Source organism: Symphodus melops (assembly GCF_947650265.1).
Source record: "Symphodus melops genome assembly, chromosome: 20".
NCBI classification, from domain to species: Eukaryota; Metazoa; Chordata; class Actinopteri; order Labriformes; family Labridae; genus Symphodus; species Symphodus melops.
This window is the reverse complement of record NC_136710.1, coordinates 1,960,850-1,975,160: the sequence shown is the minus strand read 5'-3', so window position 1 is coordinate 1,975,160 and position 14,311 is coordinate 1,960,850. Positions and strand designations below refer to the sequence as shown.

Sequence of the window (14,311 nt, the reverse complement as noted above, 5' to 3'; positions counted from 1 at the left end):
TGCACAAATCTGCAGAAACATGATGTGCACTGAGAAGCGTCCATGTACATGTTGTTTCACGGTCGATAGATGAACTTTATTGATCCCAAGCTGGGACATTGTGGTAAGAGCTCTCACAGTGTAGTAAGACTAGTAGGAGCTCTGGCAGTGAATAAATGTCATTTTAGGAATTTATCTGACACACATTTGCAAATGCCAGGACTGAACCTGTTTGTCCAGTCCCTAAAAAGTCCCCTGGTGACAGAAGGCAGCATGACTCAAGAGTACAGGAGCACAGTTACTACCACTGACACAGTAAAAGTACCCATCTTGTGAGTTTGGTCTCTTAACGCTGACACATCCTGACGGATGATACGCAGGCTGCTCGTTTTAACCTGAGGATTCCTCAGCTGTCACAAATATCAGCTGTGAACTTGTTCTTTGTGTTCAGGTCAATTTTTCTGTACATTAGGACTTTAACCGGAGGGCTGTGTGTGCCTCGCTTCACATACTGTACATTTCTTTTTAATCACTGCGATGTGACATTAGTCAGGGATTGTCTCTCTAAGTCCTCGAGCGTTTAACAAGAGCTTACAGAACAAACTTAGTTTAGAGATTAAACCCTTTTTTGATGAAAAAATACTGGAAGAAGAAGCATTGTGATAGATATAACAGTATGGAAGGCCTCTAAAACACGCGTATTATGAAGCTCTACCGGGTTTCTCATAAGGAAGTAACTTTCAGCTCCAAGAATAACCGGTGTGCTGTGGAGTCCTCGACAGAAAATATTTGTCACACAATATATAAATACCACAAATGCAGAAAACAACTGACATAAGAAAGAATTAATAAATAGTTTTGATTGGGGTGTCAGTTCACTTTTATGAGCGTTTGATTTAAATGTCTGCATTTACAATAAACATTCAGTCCATTACAGCTTTATTTTTCCTCCCCGTAGTGTTCTTCTGGATCTCACTTGTGTTGTTGCTGTTAGCACTACTCGCTCTCTTCATCTGGTACATCACATTAGCTGCTTCATCAGAGAGAATCTGGGGGGGCAAAAAGAAAGTATTTATATTAGGAAAAAGTTCATAACAAAAAGGGATGGAACATTTAAAGATTTTTTGTAGAAATGTATTAACTAATAATGTTTTCCACTCGGTTGTATAAGAGCTCTAAATTAAGCAGAAGATAACCTGAGATTCTGTTGTGATGTCATCACAGATGGTTGTCATGGTGTCCATCCAGTTGCTGTAGATGTTCTCCTCCTGTTCAATTGGCCTCTGCTTACTGTAGTACAGAAAGAACTTCAATACCAGAAACAACAGACTGTATTTCCATGTTAAAGGCAGGGTTGGTAATTCTTCAAAAACTAGCATGATTTTAAAGTAGCATTCCTAGCACGCGTGCATGTGCTCCCTCCTAAACCCACGTCCATCACTTACATGCACGGGCGCCAAGCTCTTCAGCTCATGCTTTGAGCGTGGGCTCGTGCATGCACGAGGAAGAGAACAAGCAGGCAATATTTACAGGCTAACAGATGCTACAGTTTCTTTGTTTTAGTTATTAGTTTCTGTCAGGACCTAAAGACGTTTTCAACCAACATAAAAAAGGGGATTTGAAAAAAATTGCCAACACGCCTCTAAGTTTAAGATTGAATTTTATTTATTTTTAAAATATTTTTCTATCTCTAAGCTTATTAATTTAGGAATTGCATCGTCTAGAAAGCTTAGTATTTGGGATGTTAACTTAAGTGCAAAAGCTAAATTAAATGTACTTTTCTTAAATTAATTTCAACCATTCTTTTATTCTTGCTAGTTGTCACACCTGCACCAACTCAAACCAAAAGGCAGAATCATGGTCCTCATAATGTGGCAACACACTTTCCAGGTCCCCAGATTGTCATGTAAATGGTAACGTGTGTGTGTGTGTGTGTGTGTGTGTGTGTGTGTGTGTGTGTGTGTGGCGCAATATAACTCGTAACTGTACATGTGTGAACTTAAAATTAAAATTTCAACCGTGCATTGTGAGAAGGCTGACGTACTGCACATCTACAGAACCAAACAAACAGTTTTGAAAGAGTCCTCATAACGTAGTTACACAGTCTATGTCCCCACTTTGTCACGTTAACAGAAACGTGTGTATAACGTTTAGCTTGTATTTTGTGTTGGCTCAAAATGACAGTTTAAATAAAAACAACCCCTTTACAACTTGTGATTCTTGATTGGATCATGTTTCCATCTGCTCTCTATCTGGACCGGCAGTCAAAGGGGAGTTCTGATGCTTCAGCGGGTCGTACCTGATTTGATTGAGTAAGACTTGCTGTGCTTTCAGTTGTCTCTGCGCTTCCTGCACTCGGCCGTCCATGGTCAGTCTGGCACACAGTTGAGCACAATGGACCCCCAGCACTGCAGTGTTGAGGTTACCCGCCTGGATCCGACTTTAGATTGAAGGAGTTTCACATTTATGACCATTTCACAAAAACATTACAAGGCCGAATGTCAACGACGAAATCTTTCCAGATCTTTTTTTGGAATTCTGAAATATCTCATTGAAATGTGTAAACGTGACTGAGAATCAAACTTCAGCAGCTTTTCTATAAATTCCTCTTTATTGTCTTTACCTAAAAGTCGTAACCGGTCGCTGTTCTGTGACGATACGAGTGACTTTTTGTTGATCTCTGGTCTTGAAGGTCAGCTGGACTTGGAACGGAAGAATCTTCTTCTGTAGAAAAACTGTCACATCATATTTTATAATTAAAATGTTATTTCAAACTTAGGGGACCAAATAGGTTTTTATGTATTCAGCTTAGACAATAAAAGTCTTACCGTCCATTAACTCTGGTTTCACAGCAAACTGAATGGTGAGCTCGAGTCCCTTAGTCACATTCCCGATATCTCTCACCAGCTTGTGATTGTTTTCATCCTCATATGGAAAATACCTGAAGAGGGTAGAGAGTGAATTCACATATAAATCACACTGAGCTGCTTTTTATTTTATATACATGTGAATGAAGGGAATATACTTAAACCTATAGTAAACAAGAGAAACATCGTGTCCCATTTTACATTAGTGTTATATAAATTTTAGTTTGGGTACATGGATTATTTTAATGTCTTTTTTCTTGTCATTGGTAGACGGAAATAAAAAATGTCATGATGCTTTTTTTTTTATTGTCAGACATAACTTACATCCCATCAGGAGCAAGAAGGGTTGCCATGACTCCCGTGACAACGACATTGTCGTTGGAGGCTGACTGGATCTCAGACGCGACAGTACCGACGCTCACCATGTTCACCTGGATGTCAAACGTTTGTGTTTATAGTAGATTTACTTTCATACGTAAGTGTTTTGACACGTCTGTTCAGGATGTCATATCAATGAAAGACAAGAGATGAGCAATCTCAGAGAAGTTTAATTTCACACTCTCGTCTGACAACTTTCAGAAGGTCAAAACTGAACGATTTCAGTTTTGACCTTCTGACCTTTTGACCTCATCGGACAATTTTCCCTCTCTGGAACTAAATTGCCACTTGAACCTTTGTTTGACAAAAAAAGAATAACAATTGAAAAGTAGTGAGGATTCCTAATCCTTTTAAAGCTATTTTATATTGTTGACAGATCTAGTTTTGTAGCAACACTATAAATAGCTATAAACACCATAAATATGTGAGTCTTACCCTTCCTCCAGTAGTGTCTGCAAGTCTCCCAATATCAGCCAAGCAACAATCTGTACCTTCAAAAGTCATCACTGATATAATGACTCTTAAAGAGAGAAAAAAAATTACTTTTATACAATTTTTTTCTTTACTGTTTGATTTCATCCGAGTTTATGTGAACAGTGTATGTTAGCATCCCACTGTGTTTACATGTACAGTATCTGTGTCCTCACCCACTACCCGCCGCCTGTAGAGCCAGTTTCCTGTAGAAATATGAAGAAGGGGAAGAAGAAGACAGAGATGGAGTTCGCTCCATTTCACCCAGTCCAATGTTGGCTCTGCCGTCAGTGCACAAAATCACCTGCAAAACAGAGAACGACTTCATAACCTCAAACATACACCCTTATCAGGGTTAGCTGTTGGTATGACACCAGTTTGTGTGACACATTATTTATCAGGAATAAGTTTGACAGAATTTATTTGTTTTAATGACACAAAATGTATTGTGTTAAAATGTTGCCTGAAAACCTTGTGATTCCAAAAATTCACCTTTTTCAATGCAAAGAATTAATAGGTTTGTCTCAATCTTCAGTAAAACAGATTCTCCAAAATGTAAGACATTTCATTACTTTGTATTCACCTTTGACCCCGGGTACCTTGATGCCATAGCCACCGAGGCTAACGCTGCAGGGCCAAGACACGTTGCCCCATTTTCGCTGAGGCTGTGTGCAGAATTAATATATATATATATATATTAATATATTAATTATATATTTTTTAATAATAATAAATATATATTATTTATTATTATTTCTATATAATATGTATTTTTTAAATTTATATTGTTTATTTATTAATTATATATTATAATAATAAATAATATATATAATGTGATAAAAAATGCTAATTCTGTAGTTTTTTTGCTGACACACAGATGTAAAGAAAAAGCTCTCTCAGTGGTCACTTACTCCTGGACTCTCTGTACCAGTTGGTTGTAGGTCTCAGCGATACAATGCGGGATGCTATAAGCCACACTCTGTTCCCATATATGGTCGTAGTCGACCAATGCCCAATCCCTGAGAGTGAGCGGAGTACTCGTACCGTCACCGTATATTACAACCTGCAAGAGAACGATGGGTCAGAAGAAGTCAGAGGACATTTAAGACAAAACAAAGACTGTTTGCAATCAACGCATTTCACTGCCAGATTTTGATCCTAAGACATATTTTATAAAAGTAGAGCAAGGAGGAAATAAAAAAAACACCAAACATGGTCGGATGGCTGAACTTCATTTTCAATAAAAAGATTTCTCCTACATCATCGCTGAACGTGACCAGAGCCACTCTCCTGTGGGCCGACTGCTGGAGCAGCGACGTTAGAGCCCGCTGGAGGGCATCCTGCATACTCTGAGGAGAACAACAACCAGTCAATAATTCATCAATACATTCGATCCAACTGGGATCACATCCATCCGGGAACTTCATAAATGCCCAAAATGTGTAAAAACGTTCCTGTCAACACCTCACCTGTAGTCTGGATACGTGTGCCGATCCACTGCTTGTTGTAACCTGAAGACGAAAACAAAACATGATCTTAACCTTCAGAAACAAATGAGATTGTTATTGATCAAAAATTAAAATTAAAGTTAAAATACCATAAAAGTAAATTCTTATTCTGCAAATGAAGTTTCGCTTGAAAACAGGGATTTTTTTCAGCTCCAATAAAGGCCCAACATGAAACTTAATTAATGCAATGGAAGCGTTTATTTCAGCCTTTAATCACATTAACGCTGACAGGTCTTGTATTGATTTGTACACAGTTTGATCACCTGACCTGGACGTTCCTGCTGCTTCCTCTTTTACTTCCTGTTCTAATAAAGGAGTTCCACTCACTTCTGTCGTGACACTCATGCTGCCTGAAATGTCCACGCAGAACACCACCAGTGTGTCCTCCAGGTTCTGGTAGTCATCGTCGCTCTGACTCGACAGGTAAACGTCATCGCTGTGCACACCTGCACGCTGACCCACGCACGCTTTCTCCACGCCGTCGCTCACGCTGTTGGCGCGTCCGCAGAACTCACACACCCATACCTAAACAAGAGGAGAGGAAGCACTACTACTGCTGCAGAGTTAAAAAAAAAAAAAAAAAAAAAGATAACATGAATGACCACTTACATTCCTCTGAATAGAACTCAGACATGATAAGGCTGCACTACATTTCCCACAAATCACTGGGCTCTGGAAACACTCCAGACCTGAGGCTGTTAAACACCAGAGAAAAAACAACAACCATGAAGCAGGTGTTTCTTTATGATACCTGACAAAACCATACATTTATAAATAAAAGAATGTATAATTAAATACTGGAATAAATAAAAAAAAGAATGAATAAATAAATAAATGTAAAAATAAATAAAAGAATGAATAAATAAATGAATACATAGTTAAATGCTTAAATAAATACAAACAACTGGTAAGTAAATATTTAAATGTATTTCCACATTTATTTCCAAATGTATTTATTTCTACATTTATATATATATATATATATATATATTTATTATTTTTTTTACTACTATGTAATAACTAGCTATTAGTCCCTCCTACCTCATTAGCATGACGACACAGAAATGTGGAAATAAATACTTTTGGAAATAAATAAATTTAAGACATTGAACTATTTATGTGCCATTTTTTTAACCAGTTTTTATGTATTTATTAACACATTTAATTATGTATTCATTCTGTTATTTATTCACTTCTACTTGTGTCAGGTATCGACGTACCTTGACTGATGTCGACCATTTTTCCAATGCTGAGGGAGACGACGTTGACGTTAGCCGTCAGCCTGCTCTCTACTTCCTGTTTGTCACCTGGTGTTCATGACAAACACATGAGCATGTAAACGCTTCTCTGAAACTAGCGTGTGTGTGGGCTGACGGAGAACACACGAGGCTCACCTCTGCGTGGGACAGGACGAGGAGGAGGACGAGGAGGAGGAGGAGGAGGAGGGAGGGACGGAGGGCCAGGTGAAGGATGAAAGGAGGGGAGAGGGGGGAGAGGCAGCGACGTCGGCCGAGGTTTTCTGAGACGACGAGGAGGCAGCGGGGGAGGAACCGGACCTCAAAGAAATAAATAAATAAAAAGACATTTTAGAGACTAACAGACGAAATGAAAGAGAGAGAAGAGGAACAGTGAGTGTGTTGGTGGAGAGAGGAGGAGGGGTGAAAACATGAAGTATTATGGGATGTGAAATATAACCAGCTAGTGAAGGGTGATGCGGTGAAACTACCGACGTATCATACATTACAAACACGCTTTTTAGTAGTTAAACAGATCAGATTACCTTTTCTGTATTTGTGCTTTTCTTGTTTGAAAAAAAGCCACACACACACACACACACACACACACACACACACACGCATGCAGACCAACGTTAGCGCTTCAGATGTTTTCCTGTTATTTTGCATCAGTACTCTTGAGAATTTGAGAAACAGTTAAGAAAGGAAAACAACAAGTTTAGTTACTTGACACTTTTTGAACCATTTGTGTTTGATAAGAGAGACACAGGAAGTGACTGAGTGTCAGACTTTTTGTTTTGGTTTTTTTTGGTGTCGGTCCAGAGGGGCCAGAGCTTTTCTGAGGAACAAGTAAGAAAAACAGTCCTTTACAAAGTATGTGGTCAAAGTGGTGCTGGGTAGCGTGGCGGTTATGACGGGCGAGGGAGTCTGTGGTGATCATTGCACGTACCTTCTCCATCAGGCCTCCAATTACACACGACATGACTGCAGGCAAACTCCATCCGAGACAACAGAGAGGACAAAAGACAAGTAAAGAAATCTGAGGATGTTTGAGCAGGACGTAGAGTCAAACCTACAGCAATCAAAGAGAGAGAGAGAGAGAGTGGGAGAGAGAGAGAGAGAGGGAGAGAGAGAGAGAGGCGTGAGAAAGGATGCAGAAAACAGACGCATCAGCAACATGACAGGTTAGCTTCCCGGCACTGAGGGTAACAGTGTCGCTCCAGCTTGTTATTCTTCTAGTTAGCAGGTGCGTGAGTTAAACCATGCAATGCATGGTCACTTCCTGTGTGAGCAACTGTCATGGAAAAGCACGGTCGATCGTGATGTGCTGAGGATGAAGCCGAACTGTACAGAGCGGATGTAATGAATATATCTGTTTACGTTGGATTGATGATCATTTGTAAACACATTTTCACTTTATTTTATTTTTTTTAAGTTTCAGATTCAAAAACAAGAAAGTGTCATCAGTGGTTTCTTTCACCACATGTTGAGGTTCCTGAATGGGCTACTGTAAAAACCATTGTCGACCCGTTTGCATCTCTAGATGTTGGTTCTGATATTGACCTGATTAACGTTCTGGATATCGGACTGACGTCGCTGATCGTTGTCAATGGTTGGGCACTTCCACCTCTCATTCAGACTGAACTGTTAAGGAGTGCCCGCAAACTGTCTCCATGACGACGTCCACTTTGTGCTAAGCTAAGCTAAGCGTGCCCCAGCTGTGGCTTCACAGTGAATGTTTATGCATAATTAGTGGTGTTCACAGTCTTATCACCGTCCTGGCAACATTTTACATTTGAAAGTATTTTGACAAAATAATTTGACTTCCTGATGTGGTTTTATTTAAGTGTTTAAAATGGGACATTTTTAAAATTTTATACTTCCATTTTTTTTTCTTTGAAGGCATCTTGGTCGCTTCCAACTTTGTGAAGCTTGACGGGAACATATTTAAAAAAAAAAAATAAAAAAATTCTGAAGTTCTTTGCTAACGTTGAACATTTTTGCTTTATCAAAGATGTGAAACTTGAGATATTTGTTTTGGTTTCGTGCCAACGGTCCAATCAGATACAATTCACTCACTGCCACATGGTGAATGTACTCTGAACTTTGACACACTGCTCCGTCTTTACCAACGTTTGGTGTGCTGCATCAATCAGGTTTCACAGACAGTCTTCCTCACACTCACACACACACACACACACACACACACACACACACACACACACACACACACACACACACACACAGTGTTTTTATAACAGTGAGGAACAGTACAAATAACTCGCTCTTCTTACCACATGGATCCCTTTGAAAACACACACACACACTTTAAAACAAGAAAGGCATTACCTTGGCCGTGCTCTGTGTGCAGCTGTGCAGCTAAAACAGAAAGCAAGCGTTCGTATGGCAGCGGGTTTCTCATGTGTGAATGTGTAGGCGTGTTCAAAGTCTGAAAAACAAACGCCGTGCCCGAGTGTCAGGAAGTTGTTGAAGGGTTTATAACAGTGAGAGATAAAGAGCGAGAGAAATGAAAGCTAAAGGAAATGGGGGTAAAAAAAAAAGTGTTTCTTCAGCTGTTTTAATCAGTAAAAAAAAGAGAGAGAGAACATGAAGAAATATTATCTGATTATAGAAAACACACATCCTCTGACTTTTGTTACGCTTCATACACTCACCCGATTTAAACACTTCTGTTTCTGCTCTGGATTTGTTTGGACCAGAGAAGGTAGGCGGGGCTTTGAAGGCTGTTTTGGACGCCCCTGGGTTTGTCAGATATGAGAGCAGTTATCAGGTGAACAGGTGTTGCAGCGATGGAAGCGGGCAGTGGAACTGCTTCAGATAGAAGTGATTGTACCCGAGCTAAAAAGCCTCTGCATGTTTCTAATAAGCTCCAGCAGCAGAAAGCTGCTCAAACTAGGATCAATGTTGGAGATGAAACATGGAGAGAGGTTAGAACGCAGAAAGCTTTACAGACCCATGCAGAGCTGGCTAAACACTGAAGCTACAGTGTCCACCACATGCAGAGCTGGCTAAACACTGAAGCTACAGTGTCCACCACATGCAGAGCTGGCTAAACACTGAAGCTACAGTGTCCCCCACATGCAGAGCTGGCTAAACACTGAAGCTACAGTGTCCCCCACATGCAGAGCTGGCTAAACACTGAAGCTACAGTGTCCACCACATGCAGAGCTGGCTAAACACTGAAGCTACAGTGTCCACCACATGCAGAGCTGGCTAAACACTGAAGCTACAGTGTCCACCACATGCAGAGCTGGCTAAACACTGAAGCTACAGTGTCCACCACATGCAGAGCTGGCTAAACACTGAAGCTACAGTGTCCACCACATGCAGAGCTGGCTAAACACTGAAGCTACAGTGTCCACCACATGCTGACCTGTGTGAGAGGAGGGGGCGGAGACAGCTCTCTGTGATGATTAGAGTTTAGACTGCAGTACACATTTTAAACACTAGGGGAGCTCCTTTAAAATGAGCCAGATAAACATCTTCTTTAAAAGCATGAAAAGAAGAAATGAGGCCTAAATTTTGACTTGTAATACATCGAAATATCTGCCAATGTGACATGAAAATGATCATTAATTAACGATCTCATTTCAAACTAAACATTTAGATCTCAAGAAATCATTTTCAACACTTCAGTTCAACTTTCTTGCTACATTTTTCAGACCTTGTAAACTTATTACAAGCCGTTACAGCCTTTTTTTTTTATTCGGACTTGTGTGTTGAATGTGACTTCTAACAAATGTCATGAGAGATTATTGACAAGAAATGAGACAGGTACTTTTGCACGCAGGGCGACCACAATGTAGCCGGCTCGCACGGCTCTCTCGCTGTGAGGTCGCGGGTCAACTCTGCCCACACAGAGAGACTCTGAAGATCACGACTTCTGTTCCTCCTGTTGAATGTGACCTATAACAAGTGAAGTGAGACGTTCATGTCTACAAATGAGACACGTACTTTGATGAGATTGTAGTTTTTGCAGCCTTAAAGTGACAGTGTCGCACAAAAGACGCTTCAAGGTCTAAATTTAATACTGATGACACGAGACGACCGACAAAACCAAAGCAGGGCTTCAATTAGAGTATCGGCTTTTTCAGTTTTAACCCTTTACTCTTTCGGTTTCCTCAGCTGTTGGTGCTTTCATTTGAGAGATGCACGTTAAGACCGAACCTCTGATCCTGATTAGGAAGGTTAAATATAAAGATGTTCACGCCACACACCACGTGTGGAAGTCAGTTTTTGATTTGAAACACGTTTGAAATAAAGTGTCCAAAATCATGACCTGTCACTTTCTAGTTTAAAGGATCAACAAAAGTGAAAATCAAAAGTTAAAATTTTTTGCTTTTATTGTGTTACCAGTTCGAAGGAATGTTCACCATTAATCTCAAACATTGTCAAATATTATTATGTAAATTAATAACGTTTATTTCTTCAACACTTTCGTTAGTGTTTGTTGTAAATTGGTAAAATCACTCTGGATTATTTTTATCCCTTCAGTGACTCCAGCACTGCTTTCAAGATGGCGGCTACGGCCACAGCGCCGGGGTCAGGCAGGGTGACCCGCTCAGCAGCGATGTAGCTGGCTCGCCCCGCCCTCGCCGCCAGGTCCCGGGTGGACTCTGCCCCCGAGGCCGCTTTCTAAAAGAAAAGTGTTTGAAAATTAAAAGTCAACTCTGAAACGATTAAAAAAAACAAAAAATAAAACAAGCGATGGCAAGTCCGAAAAGAAAATGTTAGTAACGCACTTCCACCGCATTCTGTAGTACAGCCATCTCGCCACCAGGAGGCGCTTTGGACAACTTCATTAGCTCGTCAACAGCAGGAAACAAAGCGTCCAACTAGACAGAAAAGAGAGAAAAAAGATGAATCAGGATGTGGTTTTTAAACGCAGCAGATTAATTAAAAGTAGCACAGACTGTTCTCACCATTGTTCTGTCTCCAGCGTCTGCTCCTCCGTATCTGAAACACAGATCACAGCAAAGATTCGATTCATATCAACCCACATAACGAGATCTGTTCTTTGACCTTTGAGGCGTGCGTGTGTGTGTGTGTGTGTGTGTGTGTTTCCTGTTGCTGCTGCTGCTTTGAGCTCTTTTCTAAGAGCTGCAGTTCTATCAGTTTTCATCCTGAGTCTTTGTGAACTCAAAGTCACAGTTTGTTATGAAAACAAAGAACTTTGTCGAGGTTTTTTCTCCTGTGATGTGGTTCGCTGAGAAGACCTTTCATTTTTCCTGTGTTCTGGTTTTAATATTTTGGCCTTGGAAACCCTGACCCTGTGATTTGCAATTTTTGTTATCTTGTTCATAATATTATAAAGAGACTAAATATTAATCAGCATGACCACAATGAGGTCTGTTTGGTTTCTTTTTGCAGGAAGTTAATGATCAACTTGTTTCATAACAATGTGACGGCAGCGCCTCCTTGATATCCTGGATATGTATTAATTTACTTATTTTTTATCACTGTTGTCCTCAACCCGGCTTTTCGTCTGGCGTTTGCGGGTGTCATTACCCAAAGAGACCACACGAGGGGGTCAGCGAGCTCTCTTTGATCAATACAGTTTTCTAAGTCGAGGTAACTCTCTTTGTTCTCCTGGAGATGCAAAAACAGTTTTTATTCCTTTTAACAAAAAAAGAAAGAAAAAAATCATTTATTAAAGCAGACGGACCTCCTCATGGCGTGTGTCCCAGCATGCATTGCATTAGCCCAGGCTGCAGCGTTGCTCCGCCCCTCGGCTACATGACCAGCAGCCGCAGTCAGGAACAGACTGTACAACTGAAGGACACACGGAAGTGAACATGACGCTAAATAATGTTTAAACTCTTCAATTCAACAAAACGGATGTGAAAACCAACCGCTCCTGAAGACCCGCCCATCTTCTCCTGCACCAATCCCGCCAGGACGGATAACAGTTGTCCCGGGCAACCAGGCACCACGTGATCCCGGAGCCACTCCTGAATGGCTGTCCCAAGTTCATTTTTTTGTTTGGTTAGAAAATGCTTCTTCACTCGTGCTGTGCATGTGTTTAACGTGGTCTCGTACCTTTAGCGGCCTGAGCGTGAGTGTTCCCACAGTCTCCGTCTCCCGCCGCTCGGTCCAGGGAGTTCAGCTCCTCCTGCTTTTCCAACAGTGAGGCGCAAACACGCTCCAGAGCTTTACGCATCACAGGACTCAGCGGCCCTGCAAGAAATAAAACAATAATACTTTTAATAGGATTTGTAAAACCTGACATTTCCCTTTAGTGAAAATGAGCTGCAGTTCCTTTATTGGCCACAAGATGGCAGTAAAGGGCAACCTTGATGCTCAGGGTTCACCTCCACCCTGCTCCATTAATCTGAGCTATGTCCAACTCTCCTTACAACACAAAGTATTACAAATACATCCGTGTGACCTTGGAGACTGACCTTGGGAGTAAGAGGCGTCCTGTGGTCGCGTGCTCACGGCTTGAGGGTCGATCATGTGGCTGCGTCCGCTAACACACACGCTGCTCAGGTTTGGCCAGGCCGGGGCGGCGGTCTTGGCGTCTACTCGGGACAGAGGATGTCAGAGATGTGTGTGTGTGTGTGTTCCTGTTTTTCTATCTTTGTGAGGACCACGGTTTCAAGTGTTGCGAGACAAGTGAGGACACTTTTTAGTTCTCATATTTCAAGTCAGAAATAACACGAATCAGAAAAATACGATACTACTTGACATTCATTTAAATACTACTTGACATTATGTTGAGAATTATGATGATATTGTTTGAGACTCTGAAGGATGCACTATGTTTATTTAGAGTCCTCAAATATCTGCGGGACGCTCACCGAACAGTCTCAGTGTTTCCTGGTCGGCTTTCATCAGCGTCAGTGACACGCCCGCCATCTCCAGTGATGTCATGAACGAGCCGGACATCACCCTGGCGACAACTACACCACGACTCTCTGGAAAAAAAAAATAATCAAAGAACACCGTCGACAAACGTGACAAACGTTAGAGGCCCCAGATTCAAAGGAGAGTGGGATTCAAAAAAACAAAAACAACAGGAAGCAGATTACCCAGACAGACGATGGTTGCCCTGGTAACCACCGCCGTCTCCAGACAAGACAGCGCTCCGAGGTTGTTCACGCACACGACCACGCTGTCTCCTGTGAGACAGAAGAAACACTGAGTCTGAATATTAAAATGCTTGAATTAAACTCGATAAACGTGACGACTGGAGACGTGACGGACCTGGCTTTACGGACAGATGTGATTGGCTGTCAGGGTCGGTGATGTGGTCTATCATCGTCTTTACAACCTCATCTGCCGCAGCTACCTGCATGATGAATGTGAAAGCATCATCAACATAGAAAACACACAAAGACTCATTTAAAGGACTTCTTGTTCCTCTTTCACGCAGACGCTTTCGGCCGCTGACGACTGAATCTAAAATCACCTGTGATCTTTTGATCCCCGGTTCGCCGTGGATTCCTAAAAAAATAAAATAAAAATCACCTGTTAAAAAAAAGAACAATTTGCTCCCACTATTTGTCTCTTTCAGGGTGAATCTCCACTACCGGCTGGAGAAGTGACATTTAGATGAACCCATTTAATAAGAGCACTGAAAGTGTGTCCTTCTCTTTAATTGCAATTTTCAATTTAATTTTCTAAATGGAAGATTTTCACACCTTCACTCCTCAGTCTGTCTTTTTTTTTTTTTGCACCATCACACTGTTACTTTTTTTTTCTCCCTGTGTCTCCATCACTCCTCACCCAGTCCGAGCTCCATCTGTCCGGGCGGCAGCTCGAAGGACGGCCGGCAGCCCGGCACGCTGCACGGAGACAGACTCACCCCCAGCGTGCCTGCGAGAAACCGACAGCAGGAAAACTGTACAAG

General features: G+C 41.3%; 2 protein-coding genes across 2 annotated transcripts; both read right to left on the bottom strand.

Annotated features, from left to right (window-relative positions):
- Positions 1 to 369: 369 nt before the first annotated feature.
- LOC306841712 (circularly permutated Ras protein 1) lies at positions 370 to 8,875 on the bottom strand. Its single transcript, XM_079371666.1, has 18 exons — positions 8,788 to 8,875; positions 7,388 to 7,510; positions 6,598 to 6,759; positions 6,424 to 6,510; positions 5,813 to 5,898; positions 5,531 to 5,728; positions 5,165 to 5,206; positions 4,955 to 5,044; positions 4,607 to 4,758; positions 4,279 to 4,360; positions 3,872 to 3,999; positions 3,660 to 3,744; positions 3,171 to 3,277; positions 2,808 to 2,920; positions 2,603 to 2,714; positions 2,279 to 2,419; positions 1,176 to 1,269; positions 370 to 1,028 (listed from the first exon to the last, which is right to left on the bottom strand). Exons 1-18 carry the CDS (start codon positions 8,858 to 8,860, stop codon positions 903 to 905), a joined length of 2,001 nt encoding a protein of 666 aa, XP_079227792.1. The 5' UTR covers positions 8,861 to 8,875; the 3' UTR covers positions 370 to 902.
- Positions 8,876 to 10,837: 1,962 nt separating this feature from the next.
- Positions 10,838 to 14,304, bottom strand: tkfc (triokinase/FMN cyclase). Its single transcript, XM_079371952.1, has 12 exons — positions 14,188 to 14,304; positions 13,871 to 13,905; positions 13,666 to 13,750; positions 13,491 to 13,580; positions 13,260 to 13,376; positions 12,861 to 12,980; positions 12,499 to 12,636; positions 12,312 to 12,418; positions 12,125 to 12,231; positions 11,382 to 11,415; positions 11,202 to 11,294; positions 10,838 to 11,094 (listed from the first exon to the last, which is right to left on the bottom strand). Exons 1-12 carry the CDS (start codon positions 14,201 to 14,203, stop codon positions 10,942 to 10,944), a joined length of 1,095 nt encoding a protein of 364 aa, XP_079228078.1. The 5' UTR covers positions 14,204 to 14,304; the 3' UTR covers positions 10,838 to 10,941.
- Between the last annotated feature and the right edge of the window lie 7 nt (positions 14,305 to 14,311).

Coding starts and splice junctions, on each gene's coding strand:
- LOC306841712 (XM_079371666.1), bottom strand. CDS start 8,860: ATGAGAAACCCGCTGCCATACGAACGCTTGCTTTCTGTTTTAGCTGCA. Junction 7,511..8,787: donor GCACACAGAGCACGGCCAAG/GTAATGCCTTTC, acceptor TGATTGCTGTAG/GTTTGACTCTACGTCCTGCT. Junction 5,207..5,530: donor GCATGAGTGTCACGACAGAA/GTGAGTGGAACT, acceptor TTTCGTCTTCAG/GTTACAACAAGCAGTGGATC.
- tkfc (XM_079371952.1), bottom strand. Junction 13,581..13,665: donor ACATCTGTCCGTAAAGCCAG/GTCCGTCACGTC, acceptor TCTGTCTCACAG/GAGACAGCGTGGTCGTGTGC. Junction 12,637..12,860: donor GGACGCCTCTTACTCCCAAG/GTCAGTCTCCAA, acceptor TATTTCTTGCAG/GGCCGCTGAGTCCTGTGATG.